The sequence below is a fragment of the Balaenoptera borealis genome (assembly GCF_965194805.1).
Source record: "Balaenoptera borealis genome assembly, chromosome: 5".
Lineage (NCBI taxonomy): Eukaryota > Metazoa > Chordata > Mammalia > Artiodactyla > Balaenopteridae > Balaenoptera > Balaenoptera borealis.
Window position 1 is genome coordinate 136,676,683 of NC_138862.1, and position 20,428 is coordinate 136,697,110.

Below are 20,428 nucleotides of genomic sequence, written 5' to 3' on the forward strand. Positions count from 1 at the left end.
GTATATTCACAGAACTGTACAGTGATCAATCAGCCCAGACAAATTTTACAACGTTCTCATCATCCCAGAAAGAAACTCTGTACTGATTATCATTCAGTCCCCATCCTCACCCTCTTAGGCAACCACTGTTCTACTTTCTGTCTTTGCAGATTTGCCTGTTCTGGACATTTAATATCAATAGAAATATACAATATGTGATCTTTTTTTGTGACTGGTTTCTTTAACTTAACGTAATTTCATTGTCCATCGATGTGGTGGCATGTGATCAGTATTTAATTCTGTCGTGTGGATGTACCACATTTTGTTTATGCATTTATCAGTTGACAGATGTTTAGATTATTTTGAAACTTTTAGACTATTATCAGTAATGCTGCTATGAACATTCATGTACATGTTTTTGAGTGGACATATATATTTTTTTCTCTTTGGTATATACCTAGGAGTGGAATTGCTGGTCACATATGTTTAACATTTTCAGGCACTGCCAAATTGTTTTCTAAAGTGGCAAGACCATTTTACATTCCCGTCAGCGATGTGTAAGGGTTCTGATTTCTCTGATCCTCACTCACACTTGGTATTGTCTTTTTGATTAGCCATCCATCCTAGTGAGTGTGAAGTGATAGCCCATGGTGATTTTGATTTGCCTTTCCCTAATAACTAATGATGTTGAGGATTTTTCATGTACTTATTAACCATTTGTATATCTTCATTTTTCATGTACTTATTAACCATTTGTATATCTTCCTTGGAGAAACGTTTGTACAAATCCTTTGCCCATTTTTTACTTGAGTTGTCTTTTTATTACTGACTTGTTAAGAGTTCTTTATATAATGTGTATCCAAGTCCCTTATTAGATACAAGATTTGAAAATATTTTCTCCCATTCTGAGGGTCATCTTTTCTTGATGGTATCATTTGTGGCACAAAGTTTTTCATTTTATGCAGTCTAGTTTCTCCATTTTTTCTTTGACCTTTGTGTTATAGTGTCATTTCTAAGTATCTGTTGCCATGAAGAGTTACTCCTGTGTAAGTCTTCTAAGAGTTTATAATTTTAGCTTTTATATTTAAGTCTGTGATCTGAGTTAATATTTGTATATGGTGTGAGGTAGGGGTCCAACTTTATTCTTTTTGTGTGGCTAGTCAGTTGTCACAACACCACTTGTTGTTTGTTTTAATTGAAGTATAGTTGATTTACGATGGTGTGTTAGTTTCAGGTGTACAGCAAAGTGATTCAGTTATTTATATATGTGTGTGTGTGTGTGTGTGTGTGTGTGTGTGTATACACACACACACACACACACACACGTATATATATATTCTTTTTCAGGTTCTTTTCCCTTATAGATTACTACAAAACCAGCACGATTTGTTGAAAAGACTATTCTTTTGCCATTGAATTGTGTTGGTATTGTTGTTGAAAATCAACCATAAATCTAAGAGTTTATTTCTGGATTCTCAGTTCTTTGCCATTGATATATACGCCTGTCCTTACACCAGTACACAGTGTCCTCATTACTGTAGATATATAATAAGTTTTGAAATCAGAAGGTATGAATCCTCCAAATTTATTCTTCTATGATTCTGGGTTCCTTGAATTTCATATCAGTTTTATGATCAACTTGTCAGTTTCTGCAAAGAAACCAGCTAGGGTTTGATAGGTATTGTATTGAATCTGTAGATCACTTTGGGCACTAATGCCATCTTAACAATGTTAGGTCTTCTAGTCCATGAGCATGAGAAGCCTTTCTGTTTATTTAGATCTTCTTTGATTTTTTTCAACAATGTTTTGTAGTTTTCAGTGTACAAATCTTAAACTTCTTTTAAGATTATTCCCAATTATTTTATTATTTTATTCTATTATAAATAGAATTATTTTTCTTAATTTCATATTTAGATTGTTCATTGCTACTGTGTAGAAGTAAAATTGGTTTTTATTACTGATTTAAAATCCTGCAGCCTTATTTGAACTTATTAGTCTAATATATTTATAGTAAATTCCTTGGAATTTTCTGTATACAATATTAAGTCATCTGCAACTTCTTTCCCTCCAATCTGGATGCCTTTTATTTCATTTTCTTGCTTAATTGCCTTGGCTAGAACCTTTAGTACAATGTTGAGTAGAAGTGGTCAGAGCAGACATCTTTGTCTTGTTTCTGTTCTTAGTGGGGGAGTTTTTGGCCTTTCAAGTTTAAATATGATGTTGGCTGTAGATATTTTATAGTTGCCTTTATCATGTTGAGGAAGTTCACATTTATTCCTGGTTTGTTGAGTATTTTTATTATGGAAGGGTATTGAATTTTGTCAGATGCCATTTTTGCATCTGTTGAGATGATCACATGGGTTTTGTCCTTTATTCTGTTAAGTGGGTTTATTTCATTGGATTGATTTCTGTATGTTAAACCAATCTTGTATTCCTGGGATTTTTGCGTCTATATTCACAAGGGATGTTGATCTATAGTTTCTTTTCTTGTGATAGCTTTGTCTGGTTTTGCTATCAGGGTAACTGACCTCATAGAATAAGTTGGGAAATGTTCTTTTCTGGTTTTTTTGGAAGTATTTGTGAAAGATTAGCATTAATTCTTCTTTAAATGTTTGGTAGAGTTCACCAGTGCTGCCATCTGGACCTATTCTTTTCTTGTGGGAAGTTTTAAAATTACTAATTCAATCCATTTACTTATTATGGGTCTGTTCAGATTTTCAGTTTCTTCTGAGTCCAGTTAGGTAATTTGTGTCTTTCAAGGAATGCGTCCATTTCATCTGAGTTAACTAATTTTTTATCTTATTCATAGAATTCCTTTGTAATCTTTTTTTTTTTTTTTTCTTGGTGAGGTTGGTGATTATGTCCCATCATTCATTCTTGATTTTAGTAATTTTATTTTTTTCTCCTTTTTTCTTAGTCTAGCTAAAAGTTTGTCAGTTTTGTTTACCTTACTACCCACTTTTAAAATTGCTTCAACAATAGTCATTTACTTGCCTTTCCTTTTAGGGTTGACTTCTTTATCCCAGGAGTCTCTGTGGTTGGTGGGTTCTCAATATGCTCCAGCCCCAGACTGCTAGAACAAGAGAGAATGATAGAATTGGCAGTGAAATACACAAACCACCCTCCTGCTCTCTGGATTCACAATCAGGTGAGCAAACCTTTGTTTAAACTTGGAGATCTGGGATCTCTGTCTCCCACAGAATTTGTGTTCAGCTCACTTAATCCACCTAAGAAACCTAGGCTTGCGTGAAAAGGGTAGAAGCTCAAAAAGAGCTCCCCTCCATCCAGAATTCAGACTGTAGCAAGGTTAAAGAAGCAGAACCTTTTTGATGCACTAAGGATGATGCAAAGATACTTTGGGGTCTTGAAATACCTTCTGGGTCACCAAACAGTATTCAGTTGAATGCTGCTTTAGGATTAAAACATTTTACTTCATATGTACATTTTTGAAAATTGGCTCTGTGTGTGTCTTGTAGTTGGTAAATCTATACATCAGATTATTTTGTCCTAACCATCTTAAATGAAGGGAATTAAGCTAATCATTCTCTCATTATTTGGAGAGGAAACAATCTCTGATTACATACTTCTTGTGCCCAGTTGAGCACTGCTAAACCTGTGGTGCCACTGCCTCTCCATTTCAGTCTCTGGAGAGCTCTTCACATGTGATTTTGAGAAGGAGTCCACATTTGCTGCTAATAATTCATGGTTCACCATGGACCTCAACACAACCCTATGCTGCTGTTCATTACCTACTAGAACTCTGATAACAAAGAGTGGGCTCAGAGGGGCTTCCCTGGTGGCGCAGTGGTTGAGAATCAGCCTGCTAATGCAGGGGACACGGGTTCGAGCCCTGGTCTGGGAGGATCCCACATGCCGCGGAGCTGCTGGGCCCGTGAGCCACAACTGCTGAGCCTGCGCGTCTGGAGCCTGTGCCCCGCAAAGGGAGGGGCCGCGGTGGTGGGAGGCCCGCGCACCGCGATGAAGAGCGGTCCCCGCACCGCGATGAAGAGTGGCCCCCACTTGCCGCAACTAGAGAAAGCCCTCGCACGAACCGAAGACCCAACACAGCCAAAAATAAATAAATAAATAAATAAATAATAATAAAAATAGCTATAAAAAAAAATGTAAAAAAAAAAAAAAAAAAAAAGAGTGGGCTCAGAACAGATCAGTTATTTGTCTTCTTAGTTTTTGACCTTTGTCTTTTTTTTAACTGCCATCCCCTTCACTTCTAGAGTGTGCCTTCTGTATTTACCAACAACCTCCATCCCATCTCAGGCACTTGCTTATCCCCTTTACCAAAAAGGAATGTGCTATATTGCAAATATTGTAGATACAAATAAACTGATTTTAAAATTTATATGGAAGGGCAAAGGAACTAGGGTAGCAAAAACAGTTTTGAAAAAGAAGACTAACAGGGGAGGAATCACATTACTCAAATTTAAGATTAAAATAAAGCTACAGTAATAAAAACAGTGTGGTATTGGTGAAGGGATAGACATATAGATCAATGGAACAGATTAAAGAGTTCAATAGACCGACACACATACGGCCTTTTGATTTTTGACAGAGCTGCTAAAGAAATTCAATGGAGAAAGGACAACCTTTTCAACAAATAGTTCTGGAATAGTTGTCTATCCATATGCAAAAAAAAAGGAACATTAACCTAAATCTCATACGTTATATTCAAAATTAACTCAAAATATATTGTAGGTCTAAGTAAAGGTTTTAGAAGAAAACACAGGATATATTCTGAACATCAGGGTAGGCAGATAGTTCTTAGACATGACACCAAAAGCAAGATCCCTAAGAGGAAAGATTTATATATCGGACTTAATCAAAATTAAAAATTATTTTCTGCAAAATACACTATAACAGAATTTTCAAAAAGAAGCCACAGCCTAGGAGAAAGTATTTGCAAATTAGATATCCAACAAAGGACTCATATCCCAAATATATAAAGAACTTGCAAAAGGCAGCAAAAATAAAACAAACATAATTTTTAAATGGGCAAAGGATTGAACAGACACTTCCCTAAAAAAGGACATAAGGATGGCAAATAAGCAATGAAACAATGGTCAGCATCATTAACCATTAGGGAAATGCAGATTAAAACCATATATAGTGGGATACCTCTACAGACCTATTAGAATGACTAAAATTTAAAATACCGACAATACCAAGTGCTGCCAATGATGTGGAGCAACTGGAACTTTTATATTGCTTATATTGTTAGATGGAAAGCAAGATACTACAGCCATCCTGGAAAATATTTTGGCAGTTCCATATGAAACTAAGTATACACTTACCATAATACCCAGCAGTACCACTCCTGGGTATTCATCCTAGAGAAACAAAAGAATTGTCCATATAAAAACCTGTACATGAATGTTTATAGTGGTTCTATTCATAATTGTCAAAAACTAGAAACAACCAAAACATCCCTCAGCAGGTGAATGGATAAATAAACTGTGATATCAATACATTCATACAGTATACAGGCAGACCTTGTTTTACTGCGCCTTACTTTACTGCACTTTGCAGATAATTGTGTTCTTTTACAAATTGAATGTTTGTGGCAACCCTGCATTGTCAGATGATTGTTAACATTTTTTTAACAATAAAGGTTTTCTTTATATGAAGAAATTTTTAAAATTATAGTTAATTTACAATGTTATGTTAGTTTCAGATGTACAGCAAAGTGACTCAGCTATACATATATAGGTGTATATATATGTATATATACACACACACATATATATATATATTCTTTTTCAGATTCTTTCCCGTTATAGGTTATTACAAGATATTGAATATAGTTCCCTGTACTATATAGTAGGTCCTTGTTGTTTATCTGTCTTATATATAGTAGTAGTATATGTATGTTAATCCCAAACTCTTAATTTATCCCTTCCCTAGCTTTCCCCTTTGGTGGCCGTAAGTTTGTTTTCTATGTCTGTGAGTCTATTTCTGTTTTGTAAATAGTTTTTTTTTGTATTATTTTTTTAGATTCCACATACAAGTGATATCATACAATATTTGTCTTTGTCTGGTTTACTTCACTTACTATGATAATCTCTAGGTCTATCCATGTAGCTTCAAATGGCATTATTTCATTCTTTTTTATGTCTGAGTAGTATTCCATCATATATATGTACCACATCTTCTTTATCCATTCATCTGTTGATGGACATTTAGGTTGTTTCCATGTCTTGGCTATTGTGAATAGTTCTGCTATGAACTTTGCGGTGCATGTATCTTTTCAAATTAGAGTTTTCTCTAGATATATGCCCAGGAGTGGGATTGATGGTTCATATGCTAACTCTATTTTTAGTTTTTTAAGGAACCTCCATACTGTTCTTCATAGTGGCTGCACCAATTTACCTTTCTACCAACAGTTTGGAAGGTTGCCTTTCCCCACACCCTGTCCACCATTTATTATTTGTAGATTTTTTGATGATGGCCATTCTGACTGGAGTGAGGTGGTACCTCATAGTAGTTTTGATTTGCATTTCTCTAATAATTAACGACATTGAGCATCATTTCATATGCCTGTTGGCCATCTGTATGTCTTCTTTGGAGAAATGTCTGTTTAGGTCTTCTACCCATTTTTTAATTGGGTTTTTTTTTTGATATTAAGCTGTATGAGCTGTTTGTATATTTTGGACATTAATCCCTTGTTGGTAGCATCGTTTGCAAATATTTTCTCCCAGTCCATAGGTTGTCTTTTCTTTTTGTTTATGCTTTCCTTTGTTGTGAAGCTTTTAAGTTTAACTAGGTCCCATTTGTTTATTTTTGTTTTTATTTCCATTACTCTAGGAGATGGATCCAAAAAAAATATTGCTGAAATTTATGTCAAAGAGTGTCCTGCCTATGTTTTTCTCTAGGAGTTTAATAGTATCTGGTCTTACATTTAGGTCTTTAATCCATTTTGAATTTGTTTTTCTATATGGTGTTAGAGAATGTTCTAATTTTATTCTTTTACATGTAGCCGTCCAGTTTTCCCAGTACCACTTAGTGAAGAGACTGTCTTTTCTCCATTGTCTATTCTTGCCTCCTTTGTCATAGATTAATTGACCATAAGTGTGTGGGTTTATTTCTGGGCTTTCTATCCTGTTCCATTGATCTATATGTCTGTTTTTGTGCCAGTACCGTACTGTTTTGATTACTGTAGCTTTGTAGTATAAAGTATTTTTTATTAAGGTATGTACATGTTTTTTTTAGAAATAATGCTACTGCACACTTAATAGACTAAAGTATAATGTGAACGTAACTTTTATATGCATTATAAACATAACTATTATATGCACAGCAACCAAACAATGGCTGTGACTCGCTTGATTGCAGTACTTGCTGTATTGCAGTGTTCTGGAACTGAACCTGCAGTATCTCCCAGGTCCGCCTGTATTTGTTAATTAAGCAGTAGAAACAGATCAACTGTTGATGCATACCACAACTCAGGTGAATCTCAGGGGTGTTATGTTGAGTGAAAGAAGCCAGTCTCAAAGGGTCCCATACTCTATAATCTCATTTATGCCACAATCTGGAAGGCAGAAATACAGTGATGGAAATGTGGTTGACAAGGGATAGGGTGGGGAAGGGTGTGAGCAGAAAGGGATAGCATAGGGGAGTTTTGGGGGGTGATGGAACTGTTCAGTATCAATTTTGGTGCTACACTTCTCTATGTTTGTGTTAAAATTCATAGAACTGTACAACAACAAAAAACTGTTACTGTAAGATAATTTAAAAAATAAAAGATTTCTAAATCTACAGCAGCATAAAAAAATATTCTTCCTATGGTTTACATGTCAGGTTGTATCTGTTTAGACACATTTCCAGCTGCTTGCCTTAACATTTCCATTGTAAATGTATCCTGTCACATTTCTACCCTGCGACCTTCTGAGTCCTTTGGTTTGGCCTCGGCAACCTCATTCCTTTTTATATATTCTCTTTGGATTTTCCTCCATCACTATCTCCAGGTTGCATCCTGAGTTGTTAAAGTATGCCCTGAGGGTGGGACCAGCAAGGGGTCCATGTGCCCCGAGCTCAGTGCTAAAAGGAGCTTAGCCATCCGGGCTCCTAGTGCCACGTGCCCCCTCCAGTTGTTGGCCGCCTACATGACCTGGACCTGTTCCTGGTCCATAGCTCCCTGCTTGGTTTCATGGCTCATTGGCATTTCAGTGAAGGAACTTATTCCAAGAGGCTGTAGAAAATCTCCAAGTGGCATTGCTTGAGTGCACATCCTAATTGTAGTGCCTGCTCCACTCTGCCCAGTGGGAGTTGCAAACAGCCTTTATGAAGTCAGATTTTTCTTGGAACCATTCTCAGGTGTCTGTTTTCCTCCTGAGGATTCGTCTTATTAAGCTATTAGAGTGGACAATAGAGGCACGTGAGTGTCTCGGTGGCAGCAGGCTGCTGTGTTGGGACATGGAATAAAGTGCCATAAACGTCTTCCTTTATTTTCTCTGCTTTGGCTCAAGCTCCTGGTAGGGCAAAGGGTTGTAGACAGCTATTGTGTGCTGGGCTCCAGTTGCTGTGGAAAAGTTGTTTATTTCAAAAGTAGAAAATCTATATCCAAATTAGATACATTGCCATGTAATTGAAGGTAATGTCCCTTTACTCCCTTCCATTTTATACTCTACAGCACTTTGAGTCTCCTGTTCATGCTACCCTGGCAGTTTTTATTGATCAACAAAAGACAAAGATGGCTTTTGATTCTTTCCAGATGCTAGCAAATTAGGAGATAGATCTACTGAAGATTATTTTGTCACTAAGGAGACGACAGGCTTCTTGATTATTATCTTTCTCTGGAGCATATTTTCTTGACAACTTAAGGGTTGAAAATGCTCTGGTTTCTAAAAACAATAACCTAAAGGTTTTGTTTGTTGTCATTACTAAGCACTCTGAAGGTGACCATTGGAGGCAATTATTTCTGTCTTGTTTCTTAGTCTCTTTTACTCTTAGATTCTTAGAGATAAAGAGAAATGTACAGGCAAGAAGGAGAGGAGAGGAGAGAGATTAACTCTGCTGTCATCATTAGACAGAGCCTCCACAGATTTCTATTTTCAAGACTTGAAAGGAAAGAGCATTTTAAAGCACTTTGGTAGCCAGTGTAGCAATTCCTAGATTTTAGTTATTCCTAAAAGAATGCACCCTTGCTGCTAATTTCTTTTGTCAAAAATGAAAACCCACGTACCGTCCTTCATGTAAAAATCTCCTGCATCTTTAAAATAGTTAAGTTCAGATGGGTTTTTTTTTCCCCCCTCAGAGAAAGGATTTCCATTCATTTAACAGTTCTTGACCAAAAAGGACCTGTTCTGTGAATTCACGTAATTTTCATTTTTTTCTTAGATTTTCTCTAAGTTTAGCTCTTTAAGTTGTAGAGCCCCAAGTTAAATTCATATCAAAAGTACTTACTGTGTACCTGTCAGGCAAGGCACCAGGTGAGGGCTCAGGGTTGGTCTTCAGAAAGCGCCTGAACTGAGGGAGTCTACTCAGTAGATTTGTGTCAAGAATGCTCCTGATATAAATGATTTCTTTATTCCTACGTTCTGTTTTTTGGTGACAGGGAAGAAGGAAGCAGGCACCCCCTACGTTTTTTCTTCTGTGACAGCCACATGACCAAAATACCCTCCACGTAGTGCTTGATGCCAGCAGAGGTTCCCCCACAGTGTCATGCAATGCCCACCGTGGCCCTGGGGGGTGAGCAGGACAGGGGCTGGAACCCATTTTCCAGGTGTGGCAGCAGAGGCTCAGAGGAGTGAAGGGACTTCCTGGATTTCATAGGGGCTGTGATTAAAAGTTAGCTTTCTGACTCCTAGATCAGTGTGTTTTTCTCCAAACTAAGGGTTCTCAACATTGCCAGATCCAATGCCCCTTTCATTTCTGAAATGAAATTCAAAGTTAGTATATACACAAGTACATACATTAAATAAATACATTTAAAATATAACATAATTCTCTAAATACAATACAAAGGAGAAATAAAGGAAAGTGATCCATAATCAAAGACTGTATTTCAGTGTATAAATGGTGGGACATGTCTAAACTAGAAGGTAGAATGAGGTAGGCAGGTTGCTGTTCCTCAGTGTAGGATCACCGTGAATACACGTCTACAGATGCAGGTGGTGCAGGTGTTTCGTGGTGACAGAAGGACCACACGTGCGTGCTGTACACTGGGATGTGGTTCTCCAGAATAATGAACATGTTTGATAAATTTCTGGACACAACAACATACAATCTACATGGCAGTAACATTCTGGAAAATTCAGACTACGTTAGATCCGTGCAAACAATACTTTGAGTTGTTTTTGTTTCTGTTTTTGTTTCTTATACAGCAGGTTCTTATTAGTTATCCATTTTGTACACATCAGTGTATACATGTCAATCCCAATTCATCCCACCACCACCCTCCCCGCCACTTTCCCCCCTTGGTGTCCTTATGTTTGTTCTCTACATCTGTGTCTCAATTTCTGCCCTGCAAACCAGTTCATCTGTACCATTTTTCTAGGTTCCACATTTATGTGTTAATATATGATATTTGTTTTTCTATTTCTGACTGACTTCACTTTGTATGACAGTCTCTAGATCTTACCATGTCTACAAATGACCCAATTTTGTTCCTTTTTATGGCTGAGTAATATTCCATCGTATATATGTACCACATCTTCTTTATCCATTCGTCTGTTGATGGGCATTTAGGTTGCTTCCATGACCGGGATATTGTAAATAGTACTGCAATGAACATTGGGGTGCATGTGTCTTTTTGAATTATGGTTTTCTCTAGGTATATGCCCAGTAGTGGGATTGCTGGGTCATATGGTAATTCTATTTTTAGTTTCTTAAGGAACCTCCATATTGTTCTCCATAGTGGCTGTATCAATTTACATTCCCACCAACAGTGCAAGAGAGTTCCCTTTTCTACACACCCTCTCCAGCATTTGTTTTTTGTCGATTTTCTCATGATGCCCATTCTAACTGGTGTGAGGTGATACCTCGTTGTAGTTTTGACTTGCATTTCTCTAATAATTAGTGATGTTGAGCAGCTTTTCATGTGCTTCTTCGCCATCTGTATGTCTTCTTTGGAGAATTGTCTATTTAGGTCTTCTGCCCATTTTTGGATTGGGTTGTTTGTTTTTTTAATATTGAGCTGCATGAGCTGTTTATATATTTTGGAGATTAATCCTTTGTCTGTTGATTCATTTGCACATATTTCTGAGGGTTGTCTTTTTGTCTTGTTTGTAGTTTCCTTTGCTGTGCAAAAGCTTTTAATTTCATTAGGTCCCATTTGTTTATTTTTGTTTTTATTTCGATTACTCTAGGAGGTGGATCAAAAAAGATCTTGCTGTGATTTATGTCAAAGAGTGTTCTTCCTATGTTTTCCTCTAAGAGTTTTATAGTGTCCGGTCTTACATTTAGGTCTTTAATCCATTTTGAGTTTATTTTTGTGTATGGTGTTAGGGAGTGTTCTAATTTCATTCTTTTACATGTAGCTGTCCAGTTTTCCCGGCACCACTTACTGAAGAGACTGTTTTTTCTCTTGTATATCCTTGTCTCCTTTGTCATAGATTAGTTGACCATAGGTGCGTGGTTATATCTCTAGGCTTTCTATCCTGTTCCATAGATCTATGTGTCTGTTTTTGTGCCAGTACCATATTGTCTTGATTACTGTAGCTTTGTAGTATAGTCTGAAGTCAGGGAGTCTGAATCTTCCAGCTCCATTTTCTTCCCTCAAGACTGCTTTGGCTATTCGGGGTCTTTTGTGTCTCCATACAAATGTTAAGATGTTTTCTAGTTCTGTAAAAAATGCCATTGGTAATTTGATAGGGATTGCATCGAATCTGTAGATTGCTTTGGGAAGTATAGTCATTTTCATAATGTTGATTCTTCCAATCCAAAAACATGGTAGATCTCTCCATCTACTGGTGTCATCTTTAATTTCTTTCATCAGTGTCTTATAGTTTTCTGCATACAGGTCTTTTTTCTCCCTAGGTAGGTTTATTCCTAGGTATTTTATTCTTTTTGTTGCAGTGGGAAATGGGAGTGTTTCCTTAATTTCTCTTTCAGGTGTTTCATCATTAGTGTATAGGAATGCCAGAGATTTCTGTGTATTAATTTTATATCCTGCTACTTTACCAAATTCATTGATTAGCTCTAGTAGTTTTCTGGTGGCATCTTTAGGATTCTCTATGTATAGCATCATGTCATCTGCAAACAGTGACAGCTTTACTTCTTCTTTTCCAATTTGTATTCCTTTTATTTCTTTTTCTTCCCTGATTGCCATGGCTAGGACTTCCAAAACTATGATGGAATATTACTATTGATGGAATATTACTCAGCCATAAAAAGGAACAAAATTGGGTCATTTGTAGAGACATGATAAGATCTAGAGACTGTCATACAGAGTGAAGTAAGTCAGAAATAGAAAAACAAATATCATATATTAACACATATATGTGGAACCTAGAAAAATGGTACAGATGAACTGGTTTGCAGGGCAGAAATTGAGACACAGATGTAGAGGAAACTATGTTTCCTCTTTTATAGCTGTTAACAGTTGCCTTACGTATTGAGGTGCTCCTGTGTTGGGTGCATATATATTTTTAATTGTTATATCTTCTTGGATTGATCCCTTGATCATTATGTAGTGTCCTTCCTTGTCTCTTGTAACATTCTTTATTTTAAAGTCGATTTTACCTGGTATGAGTATTGCTACTCCAGTTTTCTTTTGATTTTTCTTCAGTTTTTCGTCATTGAGAATGATGTTTGCTGTGGACTTGTCATATATGGTCTTTATTATGTTGAGGAACGTTCCCTCTGTGCCTGCTTTCTGGAGAGTGTTTATCATAAATGGGTGTTGAATTTTGTCAAAAGCTTTTTCTGCATCTATTGAGATGATCATATGGTTTTTATTCTTCAATTTGTTAATATGGTGTATCACATTGATTGATTTGCGTATATTGAAGAATCCTTGCATCCCTGGGATAAATCCCACTTGATCATGGTGTATGATCCTTTTAATGTGTTGTTGGATTCTGTTTGCTAGTATTTTGTTGAGGATTTTTGCATCTGTATTCATCAGTGATATTGGTCTGTAATTTTATATTTTTGTAGTATCTTTGGTTTTGGTATCAGGGTGATGGTGACCTCATAGAATGAGTTTGGGACTGTTCCTTCCTCTGGAATTTTTGAAGAGTTTGAGAAGGATGGGTGTTAGCTAGTCTCTAAATGTTTGATAGAATTCACCTGTGAAGCCATCTGGTCCTGGACTTTTGTTTGTTGGAAGATTTTTAATCACAGTTTCAATTTCATTGCTTGTGATTGGTCTGTTCATATTTTCTATTTCTTCCTGGTTCATTCTTGGAAGGTTATACCTTTCTAAGAATTTGTCCATTTCTTCCAGGTTGTCCATTTTATTGGCATAGAGTTGCTTGTAGTAGTCTCTTAGGATGCTGTGTATTTCTGCACTGTCTGTTGTAACTTCTCCTTTTTCATTTCTAATTTTATTGATTTGAGTCCTCTCGCTCTTTTTCTTGATGGGTCTGGCTAATGGTTTATCAATTTTGTTTATCTTCTCAAAGAACCAACTTTTAGTTTTATTGATCTTTGCTGTTGTTTTCTTTGTTTCTATTTCATTTATTTCTGCTCTGATCTTTATGATTTCTTTCCTTCTACTAACTTTGGGTTTTGTTTGTTCTTCTTTCTCTAGTTCCTTTAAGTGTAAGGTTAGATTGTTTATTTGAGATTTTTTCTTGTTTCTTGAGGTAGGCTTGTATTGCTATAAACTTCCCTCTTAGAACTGCTTTTGCTGCATCCCATAGGTTTTGGATCATTCTGTTTTCATTGTCATTTGTCTATAGGTATTTTTTTATTTCCTTTGACTTCTTCAGTGATCTCTTGGTTATTTAGTAACGTATTGTGTAGCCTCCATATGTTTGTGGTTTTTATGGGTTTTTTTCCCTGTAATTGATTTCTAATCGCATAGCACTGTGGTCAGAAAAGATGCTTGATATGATTTCAATATTCTTAAATTTATTAAGGCTTGATTTGTGACCCAAGATGTGATCTATCCTGGAGAATGTTCCGTGTGCACTTGAAAAGAAAGTGTAATCTGCTGTTTTTGCATGGAATGTCCTGTAAATATCAAATCTGTCTGGCCTATTGTGTCATTTAAATCCTGTGTTTCCTTATTAATTTTCTGTTTGGATGATCTGTCCATTGGTGTAAGTGAGGTGCTGAAGTCCCCCACTATTATTGTGTTACTGTCGATTTCCTCTTTTATAGCTGTTAACAGTTGCCTTATGTATTGAGGTGCTCCTATGTTGGGTGCATATATATTTTTAATTGTTATATCTTCTTCTTGGATTGATCCCTTGATCATTATGTAGTGTCCTTCCTTGTCTCTTGTAACATTCTTTATTTTAAAGTCGATTTTACCTGGTATGAGTATTGCTACTCCAGTTTTCTTTTGATTTCCATTTGCGTGGAATATCTTTTCCCATCCCCTCACTTTCAGTCTCTGTGTGTCCCTAGGTCTGAAGTGGGTCTCTTGTAGACAGCATTTATATAGGGTCTTGTTTTTGTATCCATTCAGCAAGCTTGTGTCTTTTGGTTGGAGCATTTAATCCATTCACGTTTAAGGTAATTATCGATACATATGTTCCTGTGACCATTTTCTTAATTGTTTTGGGTTTGTTTTTGTAGGTCCTTTTCTTCTCTTGTGTTTCCCACTTAGGGAAGTTCCTTTAGCATTTGTTGTAGAGCTGGTTTGGTGATGCTGAATTCTCTTAGCTTTTGCTTGTCTGTAAAGCTTTTGATTTCTCCATCGAATCTGAATGAGATCCTTGCCGGGTAGAGTAATCTTGGTTGTAGGTTCTTCCCTTTCATTACTTTATATATGTCATGCCACTACCTTCTGGCTTGTAGAGTTTCTGCTGAGAAATCAGCTGTAACCTTATGGGAGTTCCCTTGTATGTTATTTGTCATTTTTCCCTTGCTGCTTTCACTAATTTTTCTTTGTCTTTAATTTTTGCCAATTTGATTACTGTGTGTCTTGGCGGGTTTCTCCTTCAGTTTATCCTGTATGGGACTCTCTGCACTTCCTGGACATGGGTGGCTATTTCCTTTCCCATGTTAGGGAAGTTTTCGACTATAATCTCTTCAAATATTTTCTCGGGTCCTTTCTCTCTCTCTTCTCCTTCTGGGACCCCTATAATGCAAATGTTGTTGCGTTTAATGTTGTCCCAGGGGTCTCTTAGGCTATCTTCATTTCTTTTCATTCTTTTATCTTTATTCTGTTCCATAGCAGTGAGCTCCACCATTGTGTCTTCCAGGTCACTTATCCGTTCTTCTGCCTCAGTTATTCTGCTGTTGATTCCTTCTAGTGTAGTTTTCATTTCAGTTATTGTATTGTTCATCTCTGTTTGTTTGTTCTTTAATTCTTCTAGGTCTTTGTTAAACATTTCATGCATCTTCTCGATCTTTGCCTCCATTCTTTTTCCGACGTCCTGGATCATCTTCACTATCATTATTCTGAATTCTTTTTCTGGAAGGTTGCCTCTCTCCACTTCATTTAGTTGTTTTTCTGGGGTTTTATCTTTTTCCTTCATCTGGTACTGAGCTCTCTGCCTTTTCATCTTGTCTGTCTTTCTGTCAATGTGGTTTTTGTTCCACAGGCTGCAGGATTGTTGTTCTTCTTGCTTCTGCTATCTGCCATCTGGTCGAGTTTTTTTGTAAAATGATTTAGGGTCTAGTCTCAGATCGCTGCAAACCAGTTTTCACCTGCATGTACGTCCCATGGGTCACTTAGAAGTCTGTGCAGGGCAGCCCTGTGCATCACAGAGACTGGTGTGCCGCCAGACCAGCTCTCTGACCTAAAAGCCCTCGTTTGCCTCATTTGCTGATTGCTGTGCTGTAAATACTCCCACAGTGGCTGGCATCAAACTACCAGTAGAAACTGGCCCACAAAATTCCTGCAGATTTAACCATCCGCTTAGTAGGAGCCAGCTTCGGGGCACCACTGACTTCACAGGACATCTGGCGTCTCTGGCCCTGCCCTCTAAATGCCAGTTGGATTCCCCAAATCATCATGACCTGAAAAAAGTGTCACCACAGATTTCCAGAACAGCTCCCTCAGGGGCAGTATCGCCCCCACGGAGAACCGGTGCATTCAGCTCTGATGGTATCTGTGGTGTAAGTGACCTCACCCAGTTGTAGCTGCTGTACCTGGGTAGGTGTAAGTGGTACTTGCGCCCTAGGCCGGAACCTCTGGCTGCCCGTCCTGCTCCAGGGAGAAGCTGGCAGCCCTGAGCAGGAGCGCGGTGCTGGCCTCAGCCTGTGGAGCAGCCTGGCAGTGCGGGTCCGCGGGCTCCCTCCTGGCCGCCAGCAGGGAGCCCGCGGACCCGCACTTCCCAGCCCTGAGGAGCCCAGGGTAGCCCCGTCCCGCCTCTCAGCTCCAAGGCTTGAATCGGAACACAGGAGCACAGCTCAGAAGAGGACACTCATACTTCAGGGCCGTCCCCTGGGCCCAGTGCCTCTTTGCACAACCCAGTTAGTTCAGCACCTGAGAAGTTAACAAATGGCGGGATTCCTGAAGCGAGCCTCCGTTTCTCAATACCAGAATGGCTGTGCAGCCTGCATCATGAAGGTGGAGGGGCATATGGCCTGTATAAGGCACAGGTGGGATCAATTCACGGGCCCTGCGAGAACTGAGAGCAAGCTGTAAAAATGGCCCTAAAAACTGACCAAAATATAGGAGGTGGATGCACTCTGCTTTCCAAAGGAAGACCATGGTTTAAGCCCTTTGCTACAAAGCATTAAAGGCTCATTTCTCTCCCCCCTCAGTGTACACTGGACTCGGAAGTGGCCGTGAGAGTGGGTGGAGAGTTCTTCTTTGACCCTCAACCTGCAGACACCTCTAGAAACCTTGTGTTGATTGCTGGAGGAGTTGGAATTAACCCTCTGCTTTCCGTCCTGCGGCATGCAGCAGACCTCCACAGAGAACGGGTGAACAAGGGACGTGGGTATGAGATTGGAACAATCAGACTGTTCTACAGTGCAAAAAACACCAGCGAGCTCCTGTTCAAGGTAAGGGGGGAGTGTGTATCCCATAGCTTGCTGTGAGCAGACTCGCATCGTGGTGTTAGTGTCCACGGACCTCTCTTGTCTCCATTCCGTCTTCTCTGCAACAGTTCAGAGGCTTGAAAGGCTGAATCATGTTCAGATGAGGCCCAGGACAATTAAAAAAGCTAGTGCTGAGGAGGTTCCCAGTGCGGTGACAGGGAGAGGGCAGGGCTGGCGGCTTGAATCAGGAGGTGGATGAGCAGAAAAGTCAGCGTGGCCCTAGGGTTCCCCAGAGAGTCACGAGGACTATGGGTGGGCTCAGATGGAACAGGAGTAGGTGAGACCCAGCTGGGTATATGAAACCCCCATCGGTTGCATCTGTGGAAACTAAGTCCATTTGACAAGAGAAGGGTTTCACTCTGGGTTGCTTTGCAGCTGCAAAGAGGAACAAAAGAACAGAAACAGTTAAAAGACACAACTGTGGTCAGTGAAACTGCTGCTTAATTGCCCACGCCTGAGAAAAAGGAAAAAGAAAAAACTCCCGGAGAGTTAGTAATATGCTTGTTAGCATATTCAGATTTCAATTAAAGCCAAATAGCCCTCTGTACTCTGAATGCTCTGGCCTGCTCGGCTGCAAACAATATCTCTCTAAGTAGAGAGCGGAGCGGCAGACGTGTGCAGAATGGCAGTGGTGGTTCAGCGTCCCTGGGGGTGCACATCTGTTTTGATGTTTTTAAATTGTAGTGTGACCAAATATGTTTGACATTCCAGAAAAATATCCTTGATTTAGTAAATGAATTTCCTGAGAAGATTGCATGCAGTTTGCATGTTACCAAACAGACTACACAAATCAGTGCAGACCTCAAGCCATACATCACGGGTGAGTCCCCTAAGATGTTTTGACTGTATCCACACCGTTATTTTGTGGATGTGCCAGTTGGTTGAGTGTAGATGCTTTATTGCTGGGAGTTGCTGGCTGGGAATGTCACTACTTGGGGAATTGAGAGACAATTCATCATGGAAAAATACGGAGAGGTTAGTTGGATTTACTTCTTATATACAGATCTCCTGCTGCCCATATTAAAAATTTATTTTCTGCATTTTTTAGGGGACCTTTGCGTCATCGCCGTAGTATGCATACAAAGAATTATACTCCGGCTTTGACTGAATCAATTCCATTTGCCATTAATAGTAATTTAAATTTCTCGTGGTTTCCCCTCCCTGGAAGGAGTTCTCACAAAGCAGTGTATTTACTTTGCTGAAGGCAGTTTTGAATCTCTCCCAAAGATCAGTATGCTCCCTGGCCCCGTGTGGAGAGTGCATTATGATCAGCTGCCCTCATTGCTTGCCGTGCATTCAGGAAACCTGGAGACGCGCTCTCTGCTTGGGTCCGGCCTGGACACCAGCAGGAGCCGGCATACTGATGACTCAGGACGCGACCCACTGAGCTCAGTTACTGAAGATAAACACTGTTGCCGAGTTGTGGTTAGTACTTCCTCTTTTCAGTACAGACACGTCTGGCTTAAATTGGTGTTTATTCTGTTTTTTGGTAGAAGGAAGAATAACGGAGAAGGAGATAAGAGATCATATTTCGAAAGAGACCTTGTTCTACATTTGTGGCCCACCTCCCATGACAGACTTCTTCTCCAAGGAACTGGAGGGCAGCCACGTTCCCAAAGAGCACATCTACTTTGAGAAGTGGTGGTAGGGGGCAGGCGGAGGTGCAGAAGGGTGGGATGGAGGTCCACAAGGACAGGGACAGACAGTACACTCTGTGATTCGTGGTGGATGAATTTACCTCTACCCAGTCTTAGTTTTTAAGGCTGTGAACTCAGTGACCAGTTGGAGAAACAAGAAAAACCAGCTGACAGACTTAAATGATAAACTTTTTGCAAAAACTTCATTGATTAAACTGATTTTCACAACGTTGACTTTCTTTTATGAATAACTGCTTGATTATCTCATGATGTACCTCGAATTGGTCAATAGGGATTTTCTTTCCCCTTAAGGGAAAAAAAGACATAGACTTTTATTCAGTCATATGAAAATATGGTTTTGTCTGTGAAATGTAAGCTATCTTTAAATTATTTGATAACAAACTATATATCTTATGTTGAATAAATTTAAACGTAATTTCATTTGAAATGCTTTATTATATTTAATGTCTTACGGACTTCCCTGGTGGCACAGTGGTTAAGAATCCACCTGTCAATGCAGGGGACACGGGTTCAAGCCCTGGTCCGGGAAGATCCCACATGCCATGGAGCAACTAAGCCCGTGAGCCACAACTCCTGAGCCTGCGTGCCACAGCTGCTGAAGCATGTGCGCCTAGAGCCTATGCTCTGCAACAGGGGAAGCCACCACAGTGAGAAACCTGCACACCGCAAGGAAGAGTAGCCCCTGCTTGCTTCAACTAGAGAAAGTTCACGCGCAGCAACGAAGACCCAACGCAGCCAAAAATAAATAAATAAATAAAAATTTAATGTTTTAGTTTACCTTATTGTGGCCTGCAGCCTTGCTTCTTCAGAAGTTGGGTTTGGAAATAGAAAATTATTAGGAAAACTGCTTTAGGGAATTGAACATCCAGCATATTTGCTTCATGTTAATAAACATCCTCAGTATGTATCCTAATTGTTAGTTTCTTCTCAGATGAAACCTTTCCTGGGGTCTGTGTCTTGGCCACCTGCCTCAGTGCTACATGTGGGAGGCGGCTTCTTGTTTGGGACAAAGGCAAGGATGACTGCCATGTTCCCTGTTGAATCTGCTTTTAGTGGCTCGGCTGGCTGGCTGTAGAAATGTGCTTAGGATTGATTAGGGGATACAGAGCCAATTCCAAACCCTGTTCCTCTGCCTTTTATTTCATTCTTTTGCCAGGGTTGTTCCTGGCACAGCAGCGTCTCACATACCTGTTGAGTGACTAAAAGAAAGCAACTACCATTTAACCCCTTGCTAAGCCTGGGGTTGGGAGGTGGTCCTCAGGATGCATGGAGAGAGTGGAGAGCATCGTCCCAAGGCTGCTCTGGTGGAACTGCTAGATAGCAGACTTGACTTCTTATCTTTGTTTAGAGTTTTAAAAATCTGAAAGAAGTCCCCAGGCTCAGGCCAGGCCCTCCTTTCTGTGACAGGCAGTCTCGGACGATGGCCACTTTCCTGGAGAACCCCATGAGATAAGGGGGGTCCGGGAAGAAGGGCAGACCAGAGCTGGAGGTGCAGGGGTCCGTGGAGAGGATTCTGTTCTCCAGCTGATGAGAGAGGGCAGGAGACCCTTTCTCCTCTCTGGGGTTGCGGGTCTCACGGGGACTCCAAGGCTTAAACACATCACTGATTTATGGGGTCTGGTGACGGCTAGCATCACCATTCTAGCCTCTGCCCTGTTTTGAATTTTGTTAAG

At 39.3% G+C, this 20,428-nt stretch overlaps 1 protein-coding gene across 2 annotated transcripts in view; it reads left to right on the plus strand.

The window, feature by feature from the left end:
• OXNAD1 (oxidoreductase NAD binding domain containing 1) overlaps positions 1 to 19,532 on the plus strand; it is a 54,652-nt gene extending 35,120 nt beyond the window's left edge. For both annotated transcript variants that reach the window (XM_082392803.1, XM_082392804.1), the window contains 4 exons: positions 2,986 to 3,127; positions 16,819 to 17,061; positions 17,809 to 17,917; positions 18,591 to 19,532. In XM_082392803.1, coding sequence (XP_082248929.1) covers positions 2,986 to 3,127; positions 16,819 to 17,061; positions 17,809 to 17,917; positions 18,591 to 18,745 — 649 coding nt within the window. In that variant the 3' untranslated portion in view covers positions 18,746 to 19,532. The remainder of the gene's footprint in view (positions 1 to 2,985; positions 3,128 to 16,818; positions 17,062 to 17,808; positions 17,918 to 18,590) is intronic.
• Positions 19,533 to 20,428: the final 896 nt, after the last annotated feature.